The following is a 24,338-nucleotide window of genomic DNA, read 5'->3' as shown; positions in this document are numbered from 1 at the left end:
AGGCAAGTCGGAGCCTCTGGGAGGTTGGAGGGGTGATGGGTGGGGGTCTTAGAGCTTGTGGGGGCCTGAAGAGGGGGGTCCCCCGGCACCCCATAGTGGGTTGTGCTCACTTGGGGTAGTGCCCATGTGTGTGGAGGGGTGACACTGCCTATGGGTGGGGGTGGACCCACAAGTTCACTTAGAGATCGGAGCATCCTTTCCAAAGGGCGTCCCAATCACGGAGTTCAGCTCCCCAGTGCTAAAAAAAATTCCAAGTGTGGGCTAAACTGGTGAGAATCTCCAAAAGTGACTGTGTCATTGAATAGCAGTGGAGAACTCACCAGCAGTGCATGCAGGCAACTCCCTGAAAAACACGGCGCAAATGAACTTAGAATGTCTTTGGGAGAATCGCACCCATATTGTCAAAGCTTTTCATCTTGTACTCGTCCGGACACGTGCAAGGATGCCGAACTTCAAGAGCAATAACTTATATCACATGAGAAAAGGGGGTGCAAGGAGGGTAAAGTATCTCACAATCTCGAGTAACAGGTAAAGCTAGCTATTTCAAGCAGCTGCAATGCAGTGGCAACAGTGGTGTTTTCCACTAAAGGATGCTGTCATCAAGCCAAAAGATAATTCTGCCTACCACACAAATAATTAATGTGATATTTGAATTTCAGTGTTGGTGCAATGCTAGGTGCATCGGCTGTACATCACAACAGGCACACTTAAACAGCACATCCCTTCAGCTGTTCACAATAGGTCAAGGACTGACCAGGCTCAATCAAACAGTGCTTGCAAAACTCAGATCATAATATCTTATGTTGGTTATAATTCTGCGATTGGGCAGCATTTCCAGAACAATCCCGTGACTTACACTCACAACCAATTAACGATCATCAATTGGGCTCACAATATAGCACTCTTATGCTTGTCAGAAGCTACATGTATTCATATGCAGGGACCTATTCTCTGCAGACAGAAGGAATATTTCCAGGCCTTGCACCTTTTATTGAATAAACAAAAGTAGGGGGGGGGGGGCAATAGCTCCCTAGTGCAACATCTCAACACTATGGCAACATCTCAGAGCCGACTTGCCAACCATCAGCACCCTTTGCTCAAGCAGTATAAATTGTTGTTCCCTTTGAAATTTGGTGTGCTTGCATCTGTCCTGATGAGTGCAAGATGAAAAGTTTCGACAACATGCCTCTTTTTACAGCAATACTCAAGTTCTGTACCACCAAGGTAATAAATTATTTTTTGCACAAATAACAAAAGACATTTTACAAATATTCCACAGAACTCTTGATATGCCAGTTTTCAACTTTTGATCAAAGTGATCACTGAAAATCTTGAGGCATTTCCAAAAACCACCTGCAAGTACTGACATTCAGTCTTAATTTCTAAAGGACAGTGTCAGCTTTCAAATGAAAAGAACTACTGCAGGAAACATTTGGCATTATATGGTAAAAACAGATGACATGCAAGTACGCCAATACAGAATTCTTAAAACACTGCTCTCAAAGTTGACCTGTTGAGATTTCCACACACTAATTTGAATATTCATGAGTATTATATTTGTGCAAAACAAACCATAATTACTATTCATGCTTCCTCTTTCAGTGTTAAACTATCCCAGTAGAGCCATAATGCTTGCACCTTCCCAATGAAGAACACTGGACAGATATGTTCCAGTCACAATTGCTGCTTCGTTGGCCTTCGCTCAATTCGAAGAAAACAGATGGAATGGGTCAACAACAGTGCTATCAAGCAGTATTTACTCAGCAATAACCTGCTCACCGATACTCAGTTTGGGTTCCACCTGGTGACTTTGACATCAAGGCAGCACTTGACAGTGCGTGGCAGCAATAACTCAAAAAAATTGAAGTAAATGGGAATGGGGAAAATTCCCAACAGGCTCGTCTTACCAAAGAAAGATGATTGTAGTTTTTGAAGGGTACTTATCTCAACCCCAGAACATTGCTGCAGGAATTTCTAGGCTCAACCATTTTGATCAATGACTTTCTATCCAACATAATCTGTGAGGTGAGGATTTTCACCAATGATTACACCATATCCAGTACCACTCATAGCTCCACAAAAACTGAAACAGTCCATGCTCAACATGCAGCAAGTCCGGCATAACATCCAACCTTGGGTTAAGTGAGAAGTAATATTCACACCACACAAGAGCCAGGCAATATCCACTTCTAACAACAGCAAATCTAATCACCTCTATGTGACATTCAATAAAATTACCATCATCTAATGCCTCAACCACATCATTCTGGGGTCACCAATTACCAAAACCTTAACCAGATAAGTCACATGACTACTTTGGTTAGAACAACCTGTCAGAGACTGGGTATTCAGTAACATTTAAGAAGCTCAACGGCATCAAGGACCAAGCAGCCCATTTGAGCAGCATTCCATCCAGCACTGGTGCAAAGTGACAGTAGTGTGTACCATCTACAATATTGACAGAAACCAACCTTTTATTGTAGGTAAAAAGGTTTAGAGGAAGAAATTATTTAAATAAATCATATCAACTAACTAAAATTTTAAATCAATAACAGTAAGAAAAGGCTGACTGCTTGTGAATTGATCGGATAAGCAAAATGCTAGAATTTGCAAGGATAAACTGGCAGAAAGACTCTTTGTGCTAGAGAACTGGGCTGAGATCCCAGTTCCATGTCCATGGTGACAAGTCACCCCACAGTGCGAATCTTTGGTGGGAAATGTGTTTCACCATGGAAAAATACAGAATTTTTTTTATCTCTTAATTTGACAGACGGACACTTTGGCCAAATTAAATGAATTATAGATTAGTTAAAACCAATCACAGCTGTAAAAAGGTTAAAACTTCAAAGATAGTAATCTCCTTAAAAGTTCAGATATTGGGATCGGAAAGCCATCCTGGAATCAATTCAAACTATCTTCTGAAACCTATTCGATCTGCTTGCTTTGCAAAACGGCTATTTTATTCTATTTTAAGCTGCGCAGTTGTTTTGTACTGTGTATCTTGATTTGAAGAAATTACCACAAGCTGTTATTGTATTTTGAATTCAACAATCTGTATTTGCGAAAGACAATCATTCCGATTAGCTTGCTGCAGGGCTAGACGTCCTAAATTTTGTACTTGAAAATTGAAGCTTACCAGTAGACACTACTAGCTGACAAAATAAAAGCTGCAAATTGCTTTTAACCCAAGGAGCCAGTCTTGAATTTCTGTTACTTGGTATTATGGTATGGCATTACAGGTATACGAATAGACACAGAGATCCCACAAATATGCATTGCTGCAATTTGCCAATTCTTTTGATAGCGACACCCAAGATCATAATCGCAATTACCAAGATTGACAAGGGTAACAAATGCATGGGAAAACACAACCATCTCTTAAGTTTCCCTCCATGTCCTACAGCATCATGACTTGGAAATACAGTGTCTTCTTTTGTCGTTGCTGGATCAAAAACTTCTAACTCTTAACAGCAGTGTGACTACCTTCACCAGAAAGATTTCAGCGGTCAAAAGAGGTCATCAATTCGAGATGTGCAATAAATGCCGGCCTTGCCAGTGATGACCATATCCCATGATGAGTTTTTAAAACAAGCTTACTTTTGATAAAAATTTAATATACTCAGTGGAAAGCTTCTGATGGTTGTCACTTGGAATCTTGTCCATGGATGAAAGGACATTTTCAAAAGCAGTTTTCAACTATACAAAGAATAGAGAGAATTAGCAATACAGTAAGAACAAAATTAAGAAAACTATTGTATTTATAAAACATCTTCCATAACCTCAAGATGTTCCAAAGAACTACACAGCTAATACTGTACTTTTGTAGATAATCATTCAAATAATATAGGTAAAATCAGTCACCAAATTTCATTTGAGAAAGTTCCCCAAACAAATAAATTACCTGACAATGTTTTTTTAAAAAAAAAGAGATATTGAAAGAAGATTAAATGTTAGCCAGGGCAACAAAATAACTCCCCTGCTGAGCTTCATGCCATACGAGATGCCAAATTGCTTCAATTTGATGCTTCATCCTAACGATGCTCCAACAATGCAGTACAATGGTACAGTACTGACGTATTAGTCTAGATTATGTGCTCAAGTTCTAGAGTGGAACTTGAATCCAAGAACAGCCTTCTGATTCGGAAACAGGATCACCAACACTGAGCTGAGGTTGAAAGGGTACTTACAACTGACAAAAGATATTATTTAAACAATAATGAATTACCGTAATCTGTAGTTCCTATTTAGAGTCTTCAATTCTATAAATTACTTTTTTTAATTCTACGCTGTAAGACAAGAATCAGATTTACTTCACCATCCTGAAGCAAGATTTTCAATCTCATCTGAAAATCTTCTCCCCTAAATTTATGGTGTTTGTTTGTTTAAAGTGAAAACCTACATCAGCAACCATAATGAATTTTTGCTGTCATTGTAGTAAGTCATAGAGGTTTTACCTCTGACTCAGTACTTGTAAAAATAAAAAAAGTTTCAGCTAAGGATGTGAATTGTATCAACATAATCCTGGAAGGCTAACATCACGTGGCATCTGCAGGCAGTAAACAAACGTTAATGCGTTACTGCCCCACAGTTTTCATGCCACCGACACAGGTACATGACATATACAATTATAACATTTGGATTATAGTTTATTCTTAGTTTGCAATTTCAAAACTCATATTGATTACATGCAAGAGCAATTACTTGGGATAGAGCATCCAAACTTTATAGAAGTCAGAATCAAATTCATTATCAAATTATGAAAGCATATTCATATATGGATTTGCACTGGAGTGTTAACTTTGGACTGCAGTAGAGTGCTTAAGTGGGAGGGTTAATTTCTATGTAAATTCTAGTCTTTTATTTAGTAACTAACTTAAAGTTGCTGTTTGGTTTTGGAGGAAGGTGAGTTTTAGACCAGCTTTAAATCAGGGCTCATACTGGTTTAGCACAGTGGGCTAAACAGCTGATTTGTAATGCAGAACAATGCCAGCAGCGCGGATTCAATTCCCCTACCAGCCTCCCCGAACAGGCACCGGAATGTGGCGACTAGTGGCTTTTCACAATAACTTCACTGAAGCCTACTTGTGCCAATAAGCAATTATTATTACAGGCTCTGCTTACAGCTGCCACTAGTTAATTAGATAATTGGCTTAAACTTTTTTTCAAAAGCTAGAGTAGAGCCAGACAGTATAAAAGTAGGCCATCTTAGAGTACTGCAGTAGAGTGCTCAAGTGGGAGTTTTGTGACTAAGGGAGTTTGGTGAGGAAGGAGCGAGGTGCTCCTTTCATTTCCTACCTGTCCTCAAAGGTGAGCAGTGGCCTTGCAGCAGGGATCACTGGGTGGGCACCAACAGCAGGTTTTCAGAGGTGATGTCACAGTTCAGAAAGTGAAGTGGGAACAACAGGGGCAGATCACAGCAGGAGAAAAGCCTGGGGAGGTGAACCTTCACATCAGGAGCAGAGGAGGAAAAACCTGGAGAGCAGCCTGGGAAGGTTAGTGATTCGCCTGGAGTGTTCCAATTGGGGGAATAAACTGAAAAATTACATCACAGAAAGGCTGTGACTTGATTGGCAATACAAAATTGCGCGCTAGATTTGAAAATCCATTTTAAATTACTGATAAATTGCTTTCAGATCAAGGGAATAACAAGAGATATAAAAAACAGTTGAAAAATTTTACAAACCAAATTAAAAGCCAATTAAATAAAATAAGTGTGGAAGGCCAGGGAATGTGTTGAATCTGCATGTTGTGGGAAGTGGTGGACCTCATCGTGGTTCTTAGTGACCACATTTGTAGTAAGTGCTGGTTGCTCGAGGAACTCCGTCTCAGAGTTGATGAGCTGCAGTCTGAGCTTTGGATGCTGTGACAGATCAGGGAGGAGGAAGAGGTACCTGGTTGCTGTGGTTCAGGAGACAGTCACATTCCTCAGACTAACTACTTTGAATTCAGCCAGTGGTCAGGGACAAGAAGGCTTGGCTGTGAGTGAGGCTTGTCAAGTTGCAGAAGCCTCAGCCCTTATTCATGTCCAACAGGTTCAAGATTCATGTCTCTGTGTGGACGGGAACAGGAACAGGGGGGGGGGGGGGGGGGGGGGAGTTTGTGTGTGGTTGAGCAAACTGACCAGAGCACCTTGGTACAGGGAGACATTCAAGTATGGGGAGAGAAGAGAAATGCAGTCGGAATTGGGGATAGTATAGTTAGGGGCATAGACACTGTTCTGTGACCACGATTGAGAGTCCTGAAGATTGTGTTGTCTACCTGGTGCCAGGGTTTGGGATATCTCATCTACAGAGGGAACGTGGAGTTGAAGGGTAATGATCCCGTTGTCATGGTCCATGTGGGTCGAGGTTCTGCTAAGGGACTGTGATCAGTTTGGGGCTAAATTAAAAAGCAGAAGCAAAACGACAATAATCTCTGGATTATTACCTGAACCACGAGCTAATTGGCACAAGGCCAATAAGATTAGAGGGGTAAAATTAGGTAGGGTTCAGATGGAGGGAAAATTAGAACCAAAATTAAAGGAGGAGGTAGGAGTGCAGGTTAACGATGTGGCAGATGGTTACCAGAAAATAAAGGTGAGGGACAGAACGGCTGAATGTCTTTTTGCAACATGGAGTTATATTAAAAAAAAAGGGAAATTTGACAATAGAACAAATATAAAAGCTTTGTATCTAAATTCACAATGCACTCCGAACAAAATTAATGAATTAATTGCGATAATATGCAAAAGGGTATGGTTTGGTGGTGATTACTGAGACATGGTTACAAGATTGACTGAAAGGAAAATGAGGTGGTGTCGCAAGGGATCTGCTGCCAGACCTGCTGAGATTTTCCAGCATTTTCTCTTTGGTTTCAGATTCCAGCATCCGCAGTAATTTGCTTTTATCCAGTGATAGTGGGTCCATTGGTTATAATATTCCAAAATTCCCTGGACACGGGAAAGGTTTCAGAGGACTAGAAAAATGCTTATTAGAAAAGGGAGAGGCAGAATGTAGGAAATTACGGACCAGTTAGTTTAACATCTGTTGTTGGAAAACTGTTAAAATCCATTATTAAGTAATATCAGGACATTTGGAAAGGCAAATCCATAAGAGTCAACATGGTTTTCTGAAGGGTAAATCATGTTTGACTAATTTGCTAGAGCTCTTCAAAGATGTAACAAGCCAAGTGGATAATGGGGATCCTATAGATGTAATATATCTGGATTCGAAGAAGGCATTTGATAAGTTGTCGCACAAAAGGCTAATACATATGGTAAGATCACATGGGGTTAGCGGTAATTTGTTAGTTTGGATAGAAGACTGGTTGATGTACAGAAGACAGAGGGTTCGGTCCTTAGGGCCCAACTATTTACAATCCATATTAACCATTTGGATACAGGACGAGAAGGTTCTATAGCCAAACTTGCTGCTAACACTAAAAACAGATGGGACAGTAAGTTGAATTGAGGAAATTAAAACCTTACAAATGGATACAGATTGGTTAGGTGAGTGGCATATCAAGTTTAACGTGGATAAGTGTGGAGTCATCCATTTTGGTCGAAAAAATGGAAAGGCAACTTATTATCTAAATGGGGAGAGACTTCAGGGTGCTCCAGTGTAGAGAGATCTGGGTTGTCCTCGTGCACAAGTCACTTAAAACTAGACTGTAGGTACAGCAGGTAATAAAAGAAAGTGACTGGAATGTTTTTTTTTCTTAATTTAGATTACCCAATTATTTTTTCCAATTAAGGGGCAATTTAGCGTGTCCAATCCACCTACTCTGCACATTTTTGGGTTGTGAGGGCGAAACCCACGCAGACACGGGGAGAATGTGCAAACTCCACACGGACAGTGACCAAGAGCCGGGATCGAACCTGGGATCTCGGCGCCGTGAGGCGGTTGTGCTAACCACTAGGCCACCGTGCTGCCCTAAGTGACTGGAATGTTGACATTTTAGCTAAAGGAAAAGAGTATAAAAGGTAAGGAAGTATTGTTGCAACTGTACAAGGCATTGGCAAGCCCCACCCGGAGTATTGTGTTCAATTTTGGTCCCCTTATTTGAGGAAAGATAGTGGTATTGGAAGCAGTTCAGAGGAGGTTCACTAGATTGATTCCAGAGATATAGAGTTTGTCTTATGAAGAGCAATTATGCAGTTTTGGCCTATAGAAGAATGCAGGGAGATCAAATTGAGGTCTACAAGATGATAAAAGGTATGGATAAAGTAGACGTGGAGTGGATGCTTCCTCTTGTGGGGCATTCTAGAATGAGAGGTCATAGTCTCAAGACAAGGGGTAGCAATTTAAAGGCGATGAGGAAAAACTACTTCTCCCAAAGGGTTGTGAAACTGGAATTCACTGCCCCAGAGTGCGGTGGATGTTGGGACAGTGAGTAAATTTGAAGAGTTCGGACAGATTAAAAAAAAAAATGTTTTTATTGTTTTTTTTGGTATAGTTAGACAGATGTTTAATTAGTAATGGGTTGAAGTGTTACGGAGAACAGATCAGGGGTTACGGGGAGAAGGCAGCAGAACGTGGATGAGGAACATATCAACCATTATCGACTGGAGGAGCAGACACGATGGGCTGAATGGCTCAATTCTGTTCCTATATCTTATGGTTTTATATTCAGCAGCTTTTCAGTTCCAATTGACGACTTATTTCTGTCAACAGAATGGTTATCAAAGAAGAATAACGTCACAGCTTCTTCTGTAACTGCATGCCAGTTTCTTCCAGAACAATAGGATAGGTACAGTTACTGTTACATCTGCATTCACATTAAAATTGGGGCATTGAAGGAGGGAATTAAGTAACAAAGTTAATTATGACTGAGTTTCCAGGTTCACCTTTCAAGCTAGTCTCTGGTACACGAGAAGTGAAAATACCCAGGGAAAACAAATATTTTTCTCATGGCTTTCCAGAACAGGAGACCATTTCTCTATTCCAGAAGGGTTTCCTTCTGCAGTTTTAGCTGCTGTATGAAACGGTTGGGGGTTTCCAAAAACAGAAACCATAAATGTAAATTTTGTTTAGCCAGACAATAGAGTTATGCATTTTTCAAAAGAGTGATAAAATATGAAAGTTAATACAAATTAAAATTAATACAACAGCTTCATGTTTGTGTAATATCCTCTGAAACGTTCGAAAATAATCACTGATAACAAACATCTTATTAACATTTTGAGGCGTCTTTACCAGTTGTTGGGTCTCATTATCCTGACTCTCTACTTTGTCTGCAAGCAACTGGATCATCTTCCTCCACAAATGATGAAGCTCTTGTTTATCAGCTCCATCCTGTTGTTTTAGCTGTATCATTCGACTCCATGTTTTGGCAACCTGCAACAGAGGTGTCATCAGGAATGAGGGAGTACAGTTCAGAAGAGGAATCAAGGCTGTTTTACAAAGATTAAGTGATTATGATAAATGCACAAGATTGTGAATATTTCTGACTTGGTAACGGCATGTCAGAAATATTGTACAAATTGAAGATATTGACGGAAGAATTAAACAGTAGACTAGAAAAAATTAGAGCTTAGAATGTGGAATTCTCTGCCTCAAACCATTGTTGAAGCAGCAACCCGAATTTCCAGTCGGGGAACACTTCAGCAGTCAAGGGCATTCAGCCTCTGATCTTTGGGTAAGCTTTCGTCAAGGGGGCCTTCAGGACACGTGGCAACGCAGAATCGCCGAGCACAAACTTATAGCCAAGTTCCGCACACATGAGTACGGCCTCAACCGGGACCTTGAATTAGTGTTGCATTACATTCCCCCCCACCATTTGGCCTTGGCTTGCGAAATCCTACCAACTGTCCTGGCTTGAGACAATTCACACCTCTTTAACCTGTGATTATCCCTCTCTCCAGTTGCTCTGTCTGGACCTGTAGACATAATTACCTGCAAAAACTCGCATTCAAAGTATCGTATTGCATCTTTGACTTTGTCTATATGTTTGTTTCTGGAACCCACCTCTTCATTCACTTGAGGAAAGAGTAGTGCTCTGAAAGCTAGTGACTTGAAACAAACCTGTTGGACTTTAATCTAGTGTTGTAAGACTTCTTACTGTAGTACATTCAAAAGGTTTAATACCATCCGCTATGCTTAGTATGTTAACCATATTGCTATGATACACAGCTAAAGGGCAATATTTATTTGCAATTCCCCATGCCAAGCTGTTCTAGCACAGCTTCAACACTGGTATCTACACAGCAATGTGGAAAATTGTCCAGGCAGGTTCTGTACACAAAAATCAGGGCAAATCCAACATGGCCAATTGCTGCCCAACCTGTTTTGTGATGGAAGTGAGCATCAACAATGCTATTAAGCAGCACTAACTTAGCAATATCTTGTTCACTAATGTTCATTTTGGATGGTACCAGGATCACTCAGTTCCTAACCTCATTGCAGCCTTAGTTCAAACATGTTCAAAAGAGCTGAACTTCAGGATGTGAGAATGACCGCCCTTGAAATCAAAACAGTATTTGACAGAATATGGCGTGAAGGTGTCCCAGCAAAACTGGAATCAAAGCTCAAAAGACGCCTGTGGTTATTGGAGGTCAATCAACTCAGTTCCAGGACATCACCAAAGGATTCCTCAGGGTGCTGCCCGAGGCCTAACCATCTTCAGCTGCTTCATCAATGACTTTCCTTCCATCATAAAGCCGGAAGTGGAAATATTCAGTGATGAGTGCATGATGTTCAGCACCATTCGCATTTCCTCAGATACTGGAGCAGTCCATGTCCAAATGCAGCAAAACCTGGACAATATCCAGACTTGGGCTAACAAGTAGCAAGAAATATTTGTGTCACACAAGTGTAAGACAATGACCATCTCCAACAAAAGAGACTCTAACGATCGTCCCTTGACACTCAGTGGCGTTACCACCGTTAAATCCTCCATTGTCAACATCCTGAGGGCTAGCGTTGACCACAAACTTAACTGGACTAACCATATAAACACTGACTACAAGAGCAGGTCAGAGGCTAGGAACCCTAAGGCAACTAACTCATTTCCTGACTTACCAAAGTCTGTCCACCAGCTAGAAGGTACAAGTCGGGAGTGTGATAGAATACTCTCCATGAATTCTCCACTTTCATGGATGAGTGCAGCTCCAACAACAAGAAGCACAACACCAATCTGGGCCCAAGGTCATGCTCTGGGGACTCGGTCTCGAATCCCACTGTGGCAGATAGTGAAATCTGAATTCAATAAAATAAATCTAAATTTTAAAAGTCTAAAGATGAATATGAAATCATTGTCAATTATTGTAAAAGACAATCTGGTTCACTAATGTCCTTAGAGAAAGGAAATCTGTCATCCTTACCTGGTCTGGCCTACATGTGACTCCAGATCCAGAGCAATGCCCTCGGGGATGGGCAATAAACATTGGTCCAGTGAGTGACGTGCACATCCCATGACCGATTTGTTTTAAAAACACTTGATTGGCACCTATTCCACAAACATTCACTCCCATTGTAGCAGCAGTGTGTACCATCTACAAAGTGCACTGCAGGAACTGGACAATGCTCCTGACCCAGCACCTTCCAAACCCACAATCTCTACCACAGAGGTATGGGAACACCACCATCTGCAAGTTCCCCTCCAAGTCACACACCATCCTGACTTTGAAATATATCGCTATTCCTTCACTATTGCCAAGTTAAAATTCTGAAATCTCTCATCCAACAGTACTATGGGTGTATCTACACCACATGAACTACAGTGGTTCAAGAAGGGATGGACAATAAATGTGGGCCTATCCAGAAACTCCTGCCACCAAAACATTGTGGCAATTCATTAACATTAGTTCCTCTCTCCCTCCCCCACCTCCAAATTTCACATCCTTACTATGTTATGTACGATAGATCCTTCATGATCACCGGGTCAAGATTCTGGAATTTCCAAATACCATCAGTTAAGAACTATCACCAAAAAGTTCAAGGCACCTAATAACACCTTCTTAGGGCAACCAGGAGTGAACAGTAAATGTCAGCATCACAATTGTCCTGAATACAATAAACAAGAGCAATTCAATGTTGGCAAGGGCAGGAAAGAAACACTTTTCTGCAAGCAATTTTCCAATTAGCTAAAACATACTGATACTCCACAACCAAGTTAAAAGTAAATTTAAAAATGCACCAATCCACAGTAATCTAAATGCACTCACCTCTAGATACTTATTTTCTTGATGATAGAGGTCAACTAACTTCAGGCAGACATCATGCCATTTCTGTTTATCTGAACTATAAAATGGGGAAAAGATATTTGAAATGTTATGGTCATGCTATCAAATAATCCATAGAGCACTTGAAAATAAATTTGACTGGAGGGTAGAAAACAGAAGAAATTGTACATAGAAACATCGTAAATAGGAAGATTTAGCCCATTGAGCCTGCTCACCATTCAAACAGATCTTGACTGAACCACTATGCTAGTTTTCCTTTCTATCCTACATTTCTGTCTTGAACATAGTTATCGAGCTTCTATAGTGCTCTGTCTGAAGGTAGAGAATTCCAAAGATTCACCATCCTTTAAGTGAAGAATTGTTTCCTCATCTAAGTCTTAAATGGCCCATCCCTTATTCTGAGATTGTATCCTCTAATTATAAATGATCATGAGGACTAAAATACTAAGCCCCCCCAGCAAAAAAACTAGTACTGTTTCATAAAGATCCTACCAACTAACTGACAGTCCATAAAATAATACAAAAATTCTCTTCCTCCAAAGGTCGAATTTAACTAAGTTCTTGCAAATGAAATATTTTACAGGGAGTTCCACATTGTTGTCTACCCTCATTTTTTCCAACCTTTCTAACACTTTGATTAAAGTATGAGCAATTTCAATGTAACTTCATCCTAACATCAGCCAGTTCACATGGATAAATTCAGCTAGCTTGTGAGCAATGTGGGATAGACGCATTATAAAAATAATGGTGCATTTGTGAGATGTGTACAATTATCACAAGTTCATCATTTCAACTTATTAGTCTGGTCACAGACCTTCCCAAATAACAAGGGAAGGCTTTACATTATCAATATTGCCTGCCTATGAATGTGGGCAGAATGTTCAGAATCAAAATGCTGGACATGATACCACACAGATGTAGTTCACAAAGTCGTGTTTGTGACTTTCCCATTCTGGCAAAGTCTGTTCCTAATTTTGAAAAAATGTCTATGCAAGCCACTAAATCATAGAATCCTTACAGTGCAGAAGGCCATTTGGCCCACAAAGTTTGCACCAGCCCTTGGAAAAAGCACCCTACTTAAACCCACGCCTCCACCCTATCTCCGTAACCCCACCTAACCTTTTGGACACAAAGGGGCAATTTAGCATAGCAAAAGGGGGAATTTAGCATAGCAAAAGGGAGTTTTCTATAGGCCCCCCAATAGCAGCAGAGATGTGGAGGAACAGATTGGGAAACAGATTTTGGAAAGGTGCAAAAGTCACAGGGTAGTAGTCATGGGTGACTTCAACTTCCCAAACATTGAGTGGAAACTCTTTAGATCAAATCGTTTGGATGGGGTAGTGTTTGTGCAGTGTGTCCAGGAAGCTTTTCTAACAGTGTGTAGATTGTCCGACCAGAGGGGAGGCCATATTGGATTTAGTACTTGGTAATGAACCAGGGCAGGTGATAGATTTGTTAGTGGGGGAGCATTTTGGAGGTAGTGACCACAATTCTGTGACTTTCACTTTAGTTATGGAGAGGGATAGGTGCGTGCAACAGGGCAAGGTTTATAATTGGGGGGGAAGGGTAAATACAATGCTGTCAGACAAGAATTGAAGTGCAGAAGTTGGGAACATAGGCTGTCAGGGAAGGACACAAGTGAAATGTGGAACTTGTTCAAGGAACAGGTACTGCGTGTCTTTGATATGTATGTCCCTGTCAGGCAGGGAAGAGATGGTCGAGTGAGGGAACCATGGTTGACAAGAGAGGTTGAATGTCTTGTTAAGAGGAAGAAGGAGACTTATGTAAGGCTGAAGAAACAAGGTTCAGACAGGGCGCTGGAGGGATACAAGATAGCCAGGAGGGAACTGAAGAAAGGGATTAGGAGAGCTAAGAGAGGGCATGAAAAATCTTTGGCAGGTAGGATCAAGCAAAATCCCAAGGCCTTTTACACATATGTGAGAATGACTAGAGCGAGGGTAGGTCCGATCAAGGACAGTAGCGGGAGATTGTATATTGAGTCTGAAGAGATAGGAGAGGTCTTGGACAAGTATTTTTCTTCAGTATTTACAAACGAGAGGGGCCATATTGTTGGAGAGGACAGTGTGAAACAGACTGATAAGCTCGAGGAGATACTTGTCAGGAAGGAAGATGTGTTGCGTGTTTTGAAAAACTTGAGGATAGACAAGTCCCCCGGGCCTGACGGGATATATCCAAGGATTCTATGGGAAGCAAGAAATGAAATTGCAGAGCCGTTGGCAATGATCTTTTCGTCCTCGCTGTCAACAGGGGTGGTACCAGAGGATTGGAGAGTGGCGAATGTCGTGCCCCTGTTCAAAAAAGGGAATAGGGATAACCCTGGGAATTACAGGCCAGTTAGTCTTACTTCGGTGGTAGGCAAAATAATGGAAAGGGTACTGAGGGATAGGATTTCTGAGCATCTGAAAGGCACTGCTTGATTAGGGATAGTCAGCACGGATTTGTGAGGGGTAGGTCTTCCCTTACAAGTCTTATTGACTTCTTTGAGGAGGTGACCAAGCATGTGGATGAAGGTAAAGCAGTGGATGTAGTGTACATGGATTTTAGTAAGGCATTTTATAAGGTTCCCCATTGTAGGTTTGTGCAGAAACTAAGGAGGCATGGGATAGTGGGAAATTTGGCCAGTTGGATAACAAACTGGCTAACCGATAGAAGACAGAGAGTGGTGGTGGATGGCAAAGATTCAGCCTGGAGCCCAGTTATCAGTGGCGTACCGCAGGGATCAGTTCTGGGTCCTCTGCTGTTTGTGATTTTCATTAACGACTTGGATGAGGGAGTTGAAGGGTGGGTCAGTAAATTTGCAGATGATACGAAGATTGGTGGAGTTGTGGATAGTGAGGAGGGCTGTTGTCATCTGCAAAGAGACATAGATAGAATGCAGAGCTGGGCTGAGAAGTGGCAGATGGAGTTTAACCCTGACAAGTGTGAGGTTGTCCATTTTGGAAGGACAAATATGAATGCGGAATACAGGGTTAACGGTAGGGTTCTTGGCAATGTGGAGGAGCAGAGAGATCTTGGGGTCTATGTTCATAGATCTTTGAAAGTTGCCACTCAAGTGGATAGAGCTGTGAAGAAGCCCTATGGTGTTCTAGCATTCATTAGCAGAGGGATTGAATTTAAGAGCCGTGAGGTGATGATGCAGCTGTACAAAACCTTGGTCAGGCCACATTTGGAGTACTGTGTGCAGTTCTGGTCCCCTCATTTTAGGAAGGATGTGGAAGCTTCGGAAAAGGTGCAAAGGAGATTTACCAGGATGTTGCCTGGAATGGAGAGTAGGTCATACGAGGAAAGGTTGAGGGTGCTAGGCCTTTTCTCATTAGAACGGAGAAGGATGAGGGGCGACTTGATAGAGGTATTCCCCGGGTGGAACACACCATTACAAGGGGACATAAATTTAAGATAAATGGTGGAAGATATAGAGGGGATGTCAGAGGTAGGTTCTTTACCCAGAGAGTAGTGGGGGCATGGAATGCACTGCCTGTGGAAGTAGTTGAGTCGGAAACGTTAGGGACCTTCAAGCGGCTATTGAATAGGTACATGGATTAGGGTAGAGTAATGGAGTGTAGGTTAACTTCTTAAGGGCAGCACGGTAGCATTGTGGTTAGCACAATTGCTTCACAGCTCCAGGGTCCCAAGTTCGATTTCGACTTGGGTCACTGTCTGTGTGGAGTCTGCACATCCTCCACGTGTGTGCGTGGGTTTCCTCCGGGTACTCCGGTTTCCTCCCACAGTCCAAAGATGTGCAGGTTGGGTGTATTGGCCATGACAAATTGTCCAAAATTCTATGATTAACCTAGGACAAAAGTTCGGCGCAACATCGTGGGCCGAAGGGCCTGTTCTGTGCTGTATTTCTCTATCTATCTATCTAAATCTATTGAACCTGCACATCTTTGAACTGCATGTGGAAACCGGAGCACCATGCAGACATGGGGAGAAATTGCAAACTCCACACAGTTGCCCGAGGCCAGATGTGAACACAAGTCCCTGGCGCTGTGAGGCAGCAGTGCTAATCGTGCCGCCCGTCATGAATTCCTCAACTCATAGAATCCCTACAGTGCAGAAGGAGGCCATTCGGCCCATCAGGTCTGCACCAACCCTCTGAAAGAGCACCCTACCTAGGCCCAGCCCCCACCTTAGCCCTATAACCCCGTAACCCCACTAACACTATGGACATTAAGGGGCAAATTAGCATGGCCAATCCACGAAACCTGCACATCTTTGGACTGTGGGAGGAAACCAGAGCATCAGGAGGAAAGCCTCGCAGATAGGGGGAAAACGAAGAAAATCCACACAGTCACCCAAGTCGGAATTGAACCTGGATCCCTGGCACTGTGAGGCAGCAGTGTTAATCACTGTGTCACCGTGCCGCCCAATCAACTGATTGCACAGACCAAGTGGTGAGGCTAAATGTATGAAGCACCACTACAATTTTCACATCGCAGGCAAAGAGAGACCTTTCCTTTATCCAGGTCTGGATGGTAGTTGCGAATATGACTTTAGAACAACTGCACATCCATGCTGCAGGTGCTCCTTCAAGCCTGTGAATTAATTCCACAATGTTAAAAGAGAAATGTGAAACTATAGAAATTGACTCATATTGAGTGCTTTGGAAATAGTTCTGAGGACATTGAGAGGTTTTATTCATAAATTAGAAACAAAGGGCCAGTGATCAGATCGGCAATTTATTCCATGACAAAAAGTGAATTGGCAAGAATTGCAAACTAAAATATAGTCCTTAAACAAAATGACTGTAAACTATAATTTGTTTGAAGTCACACTTCCATTTATTTATAGACTGGATAACTGTGAAAACTTTTTAAAATAAATAAAGTTGAAATTGAAGGTATACTACAAACATGAGTTCAATAAATTCAAACAGGTTACCTTTCATACAATTTCATTAGCTTTTGGTAAATTCCCAACAACTCATGCTTATTGTCAGATGTATCATTCTTCTCACACAGGTTTAGCAACCCCTGAAAAGAAAACATTCATTATCATTATCTTCCAATTCATCCTCAAATAAAAATGATTTATAAAAGAACACGTATTGACATTTTTACTCCTCTAAAATGATTACTGGGTAGGGGAATGGTGGAATGCTGTTGTATGCAGGAGGCATACATAGAACATAACAGCGCAGTACAGGCCCTTCGGCCCTCGATGTTGCGCCATCCGGTGAAACCCCTCTAAAGTCCCTTTACACTATTCCCTTATCGTCCATATGCCTATCCAATGACCATTTGAATGCGTTCAGTGTTGGCGAGTCGACTACTGTTGCAGGCAGGGCATTCCACGCCCTTACTACTCTCTGAGTAAAGAACCAACCTCTGACATCTGTCCGATATCTATCTCCCCTCAATTTAAAGCTATGTCCCCTCGTGCTGGATAATCACCATCCGAGGAAAAAGGCTCTCAATGTCCACCCTATCTAATCCACTGATCATCTTGTATGCCTCAATTAAGTCACCTCTTAACCTTCTCTCTAACGAAAACAGCCTCAAGACCTTCAGCCTTTCCTCATAAGATCTTCCCTCCATACCAGGCAACATCCTTGTAAATCTCAATACAATCAGATTCAACCAGGCGAGAGAACACTTTAGAGCTTTATTTAACCTAGATTGCACATCTGACCCTATAACTTCAACACAAAATGACTGTTTTCCATCGCTATAATATCGCTAGTCAACATGCTTATGACATGGCACTGAAACTGTCATCCAAGCCTTTATCATCCCCAGACATGACATCCTATCCTGCACCAGGTGCCACTTACCCATATGTTATGGTGGCTCCCGTCTCCCAGTCCCTCAATTTAAAATCTCATCTTAAATTCTCCTTGGTCTACTAAAATCATCCAAAAATATGTAAGGGATTAGATGAAGGACTGTTAAGATATTATATTTTACGAAGTGTTGAAGGTAGAAGATAGCATGGTTCTATCTGGATGACATGGCGCAAACCAATTGCAGCAGGCCCAGTAAAATTCTGTTTTTGTTTGAAATCATTCACATTCTGGAAATACGCAAAGAAGGAGGCAAAATCTAAGTTTTACATGTATTTTCTTACTAATGAAGATAGATGGATAATTGAAAAAGATAATACACAAACAATATTGCTATGTTGAAACATTAAACTGTAAAAAAGGGACTTGATTTTCTTTTAAACACACTCTCATGTATTATATACATGAAAGATATTATTCGAGGCCAGTACTTTTTAATGTGCAGGTAGTGACCTGGGGTGGGTCACGGAGCAATCGGTCGTGCCATTCCCACTGTGGTTTCGATCACGAGAGAAGCGCACAACAGCCACTACCGGCTTTTCAAGAATGGCGGCTACTGCTGCCTTATAAATGAAAATAAATTGGGCTGTGTGGAGTCTTCTAGCCAGAAGCGGCAGCAGTGAGCAGGTCATGCGCCTTGCATGCATACTTGATGTGAAGCGCCCTCCAGATACGTGCTTTTGGTGCCAAATCACACTGCCACGTTGCTTCAATTTTCCAGCTGCTGGCAAGCAAACTGTGAAGATGAAAGATTTTCTTAAAAGTAAGAGATGGCCAAAGACTCAAATAGGCAGTTTAACTATTGGACAGGATCGCACAACAGAAACTGATGGACAGAGCTATTCAGGAGAATCCAGGGCAGGACAGAGCAGTGCTGGTGTTAGCTCTGTAGAGAGTTCCAGGGCCTCTGATTAACAGCCTACAAAGAATAAATTTAACTCCGGAACAAAGCAGTATGAAGATGATTTCTTGAGGTATGGTTTTGTGCCAATGCAAATAAAGATACAAATCCCATGTGTGTTATATGCAGGGAAGTATTAGCAAATGAGAGAATTTTCAGATTTTGAAAGAGAAGTGGGTGAAAAGTTCCTTTTGAGGTTGAGAACCCAGAGTCAGTTATTATGGGCACCACAGTAGTTAGCACAGTTGCTTCGCAGCTCCAGGGTCCCAGGTTCGATTCCCGGCTTGATTCACTGTCTGTACCGAATCTGCACGTTCTCCCCATGTCTGCGTGGGTTTCCTCCGGGTGCTCCGGTTTCCTCCCACAGTCCAAGGATGTGCAGGTTAGGTGGATTGGCCATTGATAAATTGGCCATAGTGTCTAAAAAGGTTAGGTGGGGTTACTGGGATGCTCTTTCCATGGGCCGGTGCAGACTCGATGGGCCAAATGGCCTCCTTCTGCACTGTAAATTGTATGATTCTATGATTAACTTAAGAGCTGATTCAAAATTAAAAGACTATGCTGCTGTAGCTGACCTGTAATACCACATTAAAAATACACCAAAAGCCCATGAGGGTGTCAGCATTCTGGTGTAAAATCTCCAGGAGTATCCAGTTCCGAGTAAAATAAGCAATTTGTTGCTATTGTCCTTCACGACTACCTACATGTGCGAGGTTGCATTTTCCGTTTTCATAAAGACGAAGACAGCATAAAGGAGCTGGCTGATATCGGCACCTGAAGTGCGTATTGCCCTTTCCACCTTTGAACCCGATTCAAGTGAGCTTGTATGGCTCCCTTTTTACATTAAAGGTAAGCAAACATGGTGCGTCTTGCTAAGTTCGGCCGGCATCGATCGTGAAGGACAGCCGTTATCTAAAGTGGGTCCTGGGGAAAGAAAGTTTGAAAAACACTGCTGTAGGCAATTTGAAATTTATGATGTCACAATGCAAGAAATAAAAACCACCATGTAGGTCATTTGTGTAGATTATAGAAATGATACACCTCGGCACTCAGATGATAAGCCAAATGTCAATGTTGAACACCATTGTAATCCAGTCTGGTAATTCAGTCTGGAAGCAGGTGTGAGCAGTTCCACCTAGGTATATGACAATGGATAGGCATTGGAGGAGAGGAATGGTTGAGGTCAACTGTAAAAAAGGCTGCAGGCTGTCTGAAAAGGAGGGAAAGTTACCTTTGGCACAGTCCTCCTGAGCAAGTGGTTAAAGTAATACTATACTGTACTGATATCTGACTTAGGGCTAGAAGGTAATACTCAGTGCAGTGGGTATTGTTAACCTTTGGGTATCGTCATTAAATGTATTTTAAATTGTTTGCAGGTGGTAACGGAGCCATTGGCAGACCCCTGAAAATCTTTGCTCGGATGGCAAGTGTGTTATGAGAACTCATGTCTCAGGCCACTGCGAGTGAATACCTTTGTTAAATATTGTTAACAAGTCATTTGGTTCAGTTAAATTTTTATTTTTTATTTTTTAAATAAATTTAGAGTACCCAATCATTTTTCCAATTAAGGGGCAATTTAGAGTGGCCAATCCACCTAGCTTGCACATTTTTGGGTTGTGGGGGCGAAACCCACGCAAACACGGGGAGAATGTGCAAACTCCACACGGACAGTGACCCAGAGCCGGGATCGAACCTGGGACCTCAGCGCTGTGAGGCCGCAGTGCTAACCCACTGCGCCACCGTGCTGCCCTATTGGTTCAGTTAAATAATGGTTTGTTGCTATGTTGCATGATGATCAGGATGTTATTAAGTCCTGTGGCCATAGATCATGGGATAATTTCTCAGTTTATGTATTGATTTTTAATGACAGCAGTTAGGAAGATTGTGCAAAAAGAGAGGGGTCTTCGATTGGCAAATTGACAACTTCAGTGGTCAGAGTCCACCTGTCACAGAAACACAGAAGCAACTAATGGGAAGAGGAGAGGAGGCTCCATGGATATCGCTGTCTTCAATGATGTGGGAGTCCAGCACGTCAGTGCAAAAGAAAAGGCTGAAGCATTTGCAACCATCTTCAGCCAGAAGTGCTGTGTGGATGATCCATCTCAGCCTATTCCCGAGGTCTTCAACATCACAGATGCTGGTCTTCCGCAAATTCAATTTACTCCATGTGATATCAAGAAGTTGGATACAGCCAAGGCTATGGACCTGATAACATCTTGGTTGAAGTATTGAAGATAAAGACAGAAAATAATGGAAAATCAACTGGTCAGGCAGCATTTGTGGAGAGAAGAAAATAAAAGTTGCCGTTTCGAGTCTGACTTCTTCAGAGCTTGGAGTCATATAAACTCAGTTAAATCTGTTTCCCCAGCATTTTCTGTTATTTCGAATTTCCACATCTGCAGTGTTTTGATTTTATTGCAGTATTGAAGACTTGTATTCCAGAATTAGCTGCACCCGGAGGTAAGTTGTTCCAGCATAGCTACAGCACAAGTATCTGAAAGCAAATCTGGAAATGTCCACCATGTTCTCTTGGCTCCTTTATGACGGTACCCCTGGCATCAGGGACAGGCGCCAGGCCAGAGGTCTCCGCGGTGCCGGGTAAACGACGGGGCCGGGTTGAGGAGAGAGAGATGGGTCGGTGGAGACATGCGGGCAGTGCCCGCAGTGTCGAGGCCACCATGTCGCCCGTTGGACCTAACTGGGCATGGGGGGTATGCACCATGCTAGTCTTTCACCCTCTGCAGACAATGGATATTGGGACTCAACCAGCAATGGTGGCATTCCTGCTAGCCACCACACATCACCCTGGGGGATGCCCTGCGGCTGTATGAGCTGGAGCTGCTTGAGGAGGTGGAAGCTGCAGGAGTAGAGCATGCAGCAGTGGAACGTGCCACAGAGGGACATGTGGCAGTTGCCTAGGATGGCGAGCCAGCTGCCCAACAAGCAGAGGAGGAGGTGTCAAGGAGGCGGCGTATGAGGCTTCACGTGTACCGGCAGCACCTGTGAGTCAAGGACCTGCCGGACTGGGCATGCTGTTGAAGACTCTGGCTGAGCAGACAGACAGTGCGACATATCTGCCAGATGATGGTACACCTGGCACCGTGAGCTATGAGCGAGGCCACCCATTCCCGGCGGCCGCAATGCGATGGTCGCCCTAAACATTTATGCCATGGGGTCCTTCCAGGCGCCAAGTGGGGACCTGTCCAGGATCTCAGACATTGATGCAGAAATGCATTCGCACCATCATGGAGGCCCTGTATGCCCAGACAGCTCAATACATCCATTTCAATGTGGACCAAGCTCACCGGAATGCCTGGGCTGTGGGGCTCGTCGCCATCGACGGGATGCCCCGGGTCCAGGAGGTTATGGACGGGATGCATGACCCCCTACGAGCACCTGTAGATGACAGTCCGCTCGAAACATACCGAAAGGGGGACCACTCAATGAATGTGCAGCTGATAGGTGACCCACAGCTGCGCATCGTTCACTTCTGCGGCCGGTATCTGGGTAGTGTGCACGACGCCTTAAACCTGGCACACTCGACGATTCCTGACATGTTTGACACCACACCCCCTACCGGGGGAAATTGGCTACTCTGCACTCAGCTCTGCATCATATGCCAAGATCTGACTTCTGCCCAAGGTAGAACTTTCCACCGTCCACCTGGGTGATCCCTGCATGTGAGCTGGTCATTCCATCACATAGTCCCATCGATTCCCTGGATGGTGGTGGGGACAGGAAGAGGGGCAGAGGAGAGATATGGGAAGCCCGGGGCACCCACGGCTTCCACCCATTTGCACTCCCACCCCCGCTCCTCTGGCCAGCCCAGTCAAGCCCTCACATCCATCTGACAGATCATCGAGACAGGTTGTAACAGTGGTAATACGTGTTTAACGAATGGATATTTACAGATTTGTGCTCTAGCCCCTTTAACTAATCTGTGCCCTCCAAATTAACTGGTGCCCAACTTTCTGGCTTTATGGGCCGGAAAGCTACGTCCACGTGGTTCCCCAGTTGGTACAACAGAAGTGGAAGCGGCACATTGTGATTCCTGCCCCGAGACCTGCGTCCCCGTTGGCTTTCATCTCCAGAGGCAACTGGGCCTGGCTGCTGCTCATGTGGCGTGATGCCACCCTGTTCTGCCCGTTGCCCACCTGATGCACCAGGGACAGGAGGGGGGGGGGTCAGTGGTGCTGCACTGTTCCAGCACCTCCCCTGCGGGAGTCACCGGCACAGGCCCCATCCCTCCTTCCTCGGTGCCCGATGACACCCAGGCTACTCAATGGGACGGCGGTGCGAGCAGAGCTATCCCCTGAGGCTCCCCCACCACATGGCGCTGCCAGTCCTGGAGACCCGCTCTGGTCTCGACTAGGGTCCACACACTCGTGGCCATGGAGCACAAGAGTGGAACATCTCAGTCTGTGACTGTGCCACATCACCTATTGACTGTGCCACCAGCTTCTGGGTTTGTGTCACATCAGACAATGGCTGCGCCATTTCCCTTTGAGACTGGGCCACCTCTTTCTGCGCATGTGCCACGTTGGCCAGCGCCTGGACAATGCCGATATTCCGAGCTATGGCCTGCTGTGACTGGGCCATCCTCAGGAGACGCACTGCAATGTCCAGGTGTCTCTGTCCTGGACCTCAGCCAGCACCTGCACAGAATGCTCCAGCCCTTGGACATGCCGATCCACAGCTAAAACTCTCTCCCCCAATGCCTCCACCGTGGATGTCACCCGTGCGGTGTTGGCCTGGGTGGCACACGTTGTCGGCACCACCTCCTGCTGCTGCACGCATTTGGACTTCTGCAGCTACTGGATGCTCGAGGACAATCCCTCATGCAGTCCTTGGCTTTGCGACTGCATCTCCACGATTGAAACCTGTCTGCACGGCAGCTAATCCCCGAGGTTGGCCTGTCCTCCCACCGTCCACCCCCTTGGGTGTTCCGCCCTCCACCCCTGTACTGGATCAGCTATGTGGTGCGCACCAGAAAGTGCCCCAGGGGTTAGGGTTATGGGTGTGAGGCAGAGTATGGTGCCAGAGGCACAAGCTGCCTACTCACCCCGACTGCCCGGAGGAACTTGTGCTGTTTTTTGCAGAACTGCTGGCTGGTCCGGATGACGTTGCCCACAGCACCGACCGCCTCTGCCACCTGTGCCAGTCACTGCGAACGCCAGCGGTTGCCACCTTCTTTCCTAGAACGGGGTACAGGGTCATCCTCCTCTCCTCCACCGTATCCAGGAGGGTCTCCAGCTCGGCATCCATGAACCTTCGTGCCCCTCTCCTTGCTGCCACCTTGTTGGCTGGGATGGTTTGTGTGGAGAGTTGTGTGTAAATGCAGCTACGAAGTGCCAATCGCAAAACCCAGATTTGAAATGTAAAACTGTCATATTATGAACGTGGATCCAGAAATGGGCTCCAAGATGTAGCAGGCAATTTGGGGGTTAAACAGGCTTGGGGCAAAGACTGTTAGC

At 43.8% G+C, this 24,338-nt stretch overlaps 1 protein-coding gene across 3 annotated transcripts in view; it reads right to left on the bottom strand.

The window, feature by feature from the left end:
• The window catches only part of ttc37 (tetratricopeptide repeat domain 37), a 130,649-nt gene that overhangs the window by 82,427 nt on the left and 23,884 nt on the right, over window positions 1-24,338 (bottom strand). For 2 of the 3 annotated variants that reach the window (XM_038805244.1, XM_038805245.1), the window contains exons 4-7: window positions 17,063-17,154; window positions 12,143-12,218; window positions 9,174-9,314; window positions 3,598-3,696 (exon numbers count right to left, since the gene is read on the bottom strand). In XM_038805244.1, the coding sequence (XP_038661172.1) occupies window positions 3,598-3,696; window positions 9,174-9,314; window positions 12,143-12,218; window positions 17,063-17,154 (408 nt within the window). Of the gene's footprint in view, window positions 1-3,597; window positions 3,697-9,173; window positions 9,315-12,142; window positions 12,219-17,062; window positions 17,155-19,568; window positions 19,779-24,338 lie in introns of those variants that run through there. The other variant, XM_038805246.1, reaches the window with a different exon arrangement.

Source organism: Scyliorhinus canicula, chromosome 8, assembly GCF_902713615.1.
Source record: "Scyliorhinus canicula chromosome 8, sScyCan1.1, whole genome shotgun sequence".
Classification (NCBI taxonomy): Eukaryota; Metazoa; Chordata; class Chondrichthyes; order Carcharhiniformes; family Scyliorhinidae; genus Scyliorhinus; species Scyliorhinus canicula.
This window is presented reverse-complemented; position numbering and strand designations above follow the sequence as displayed.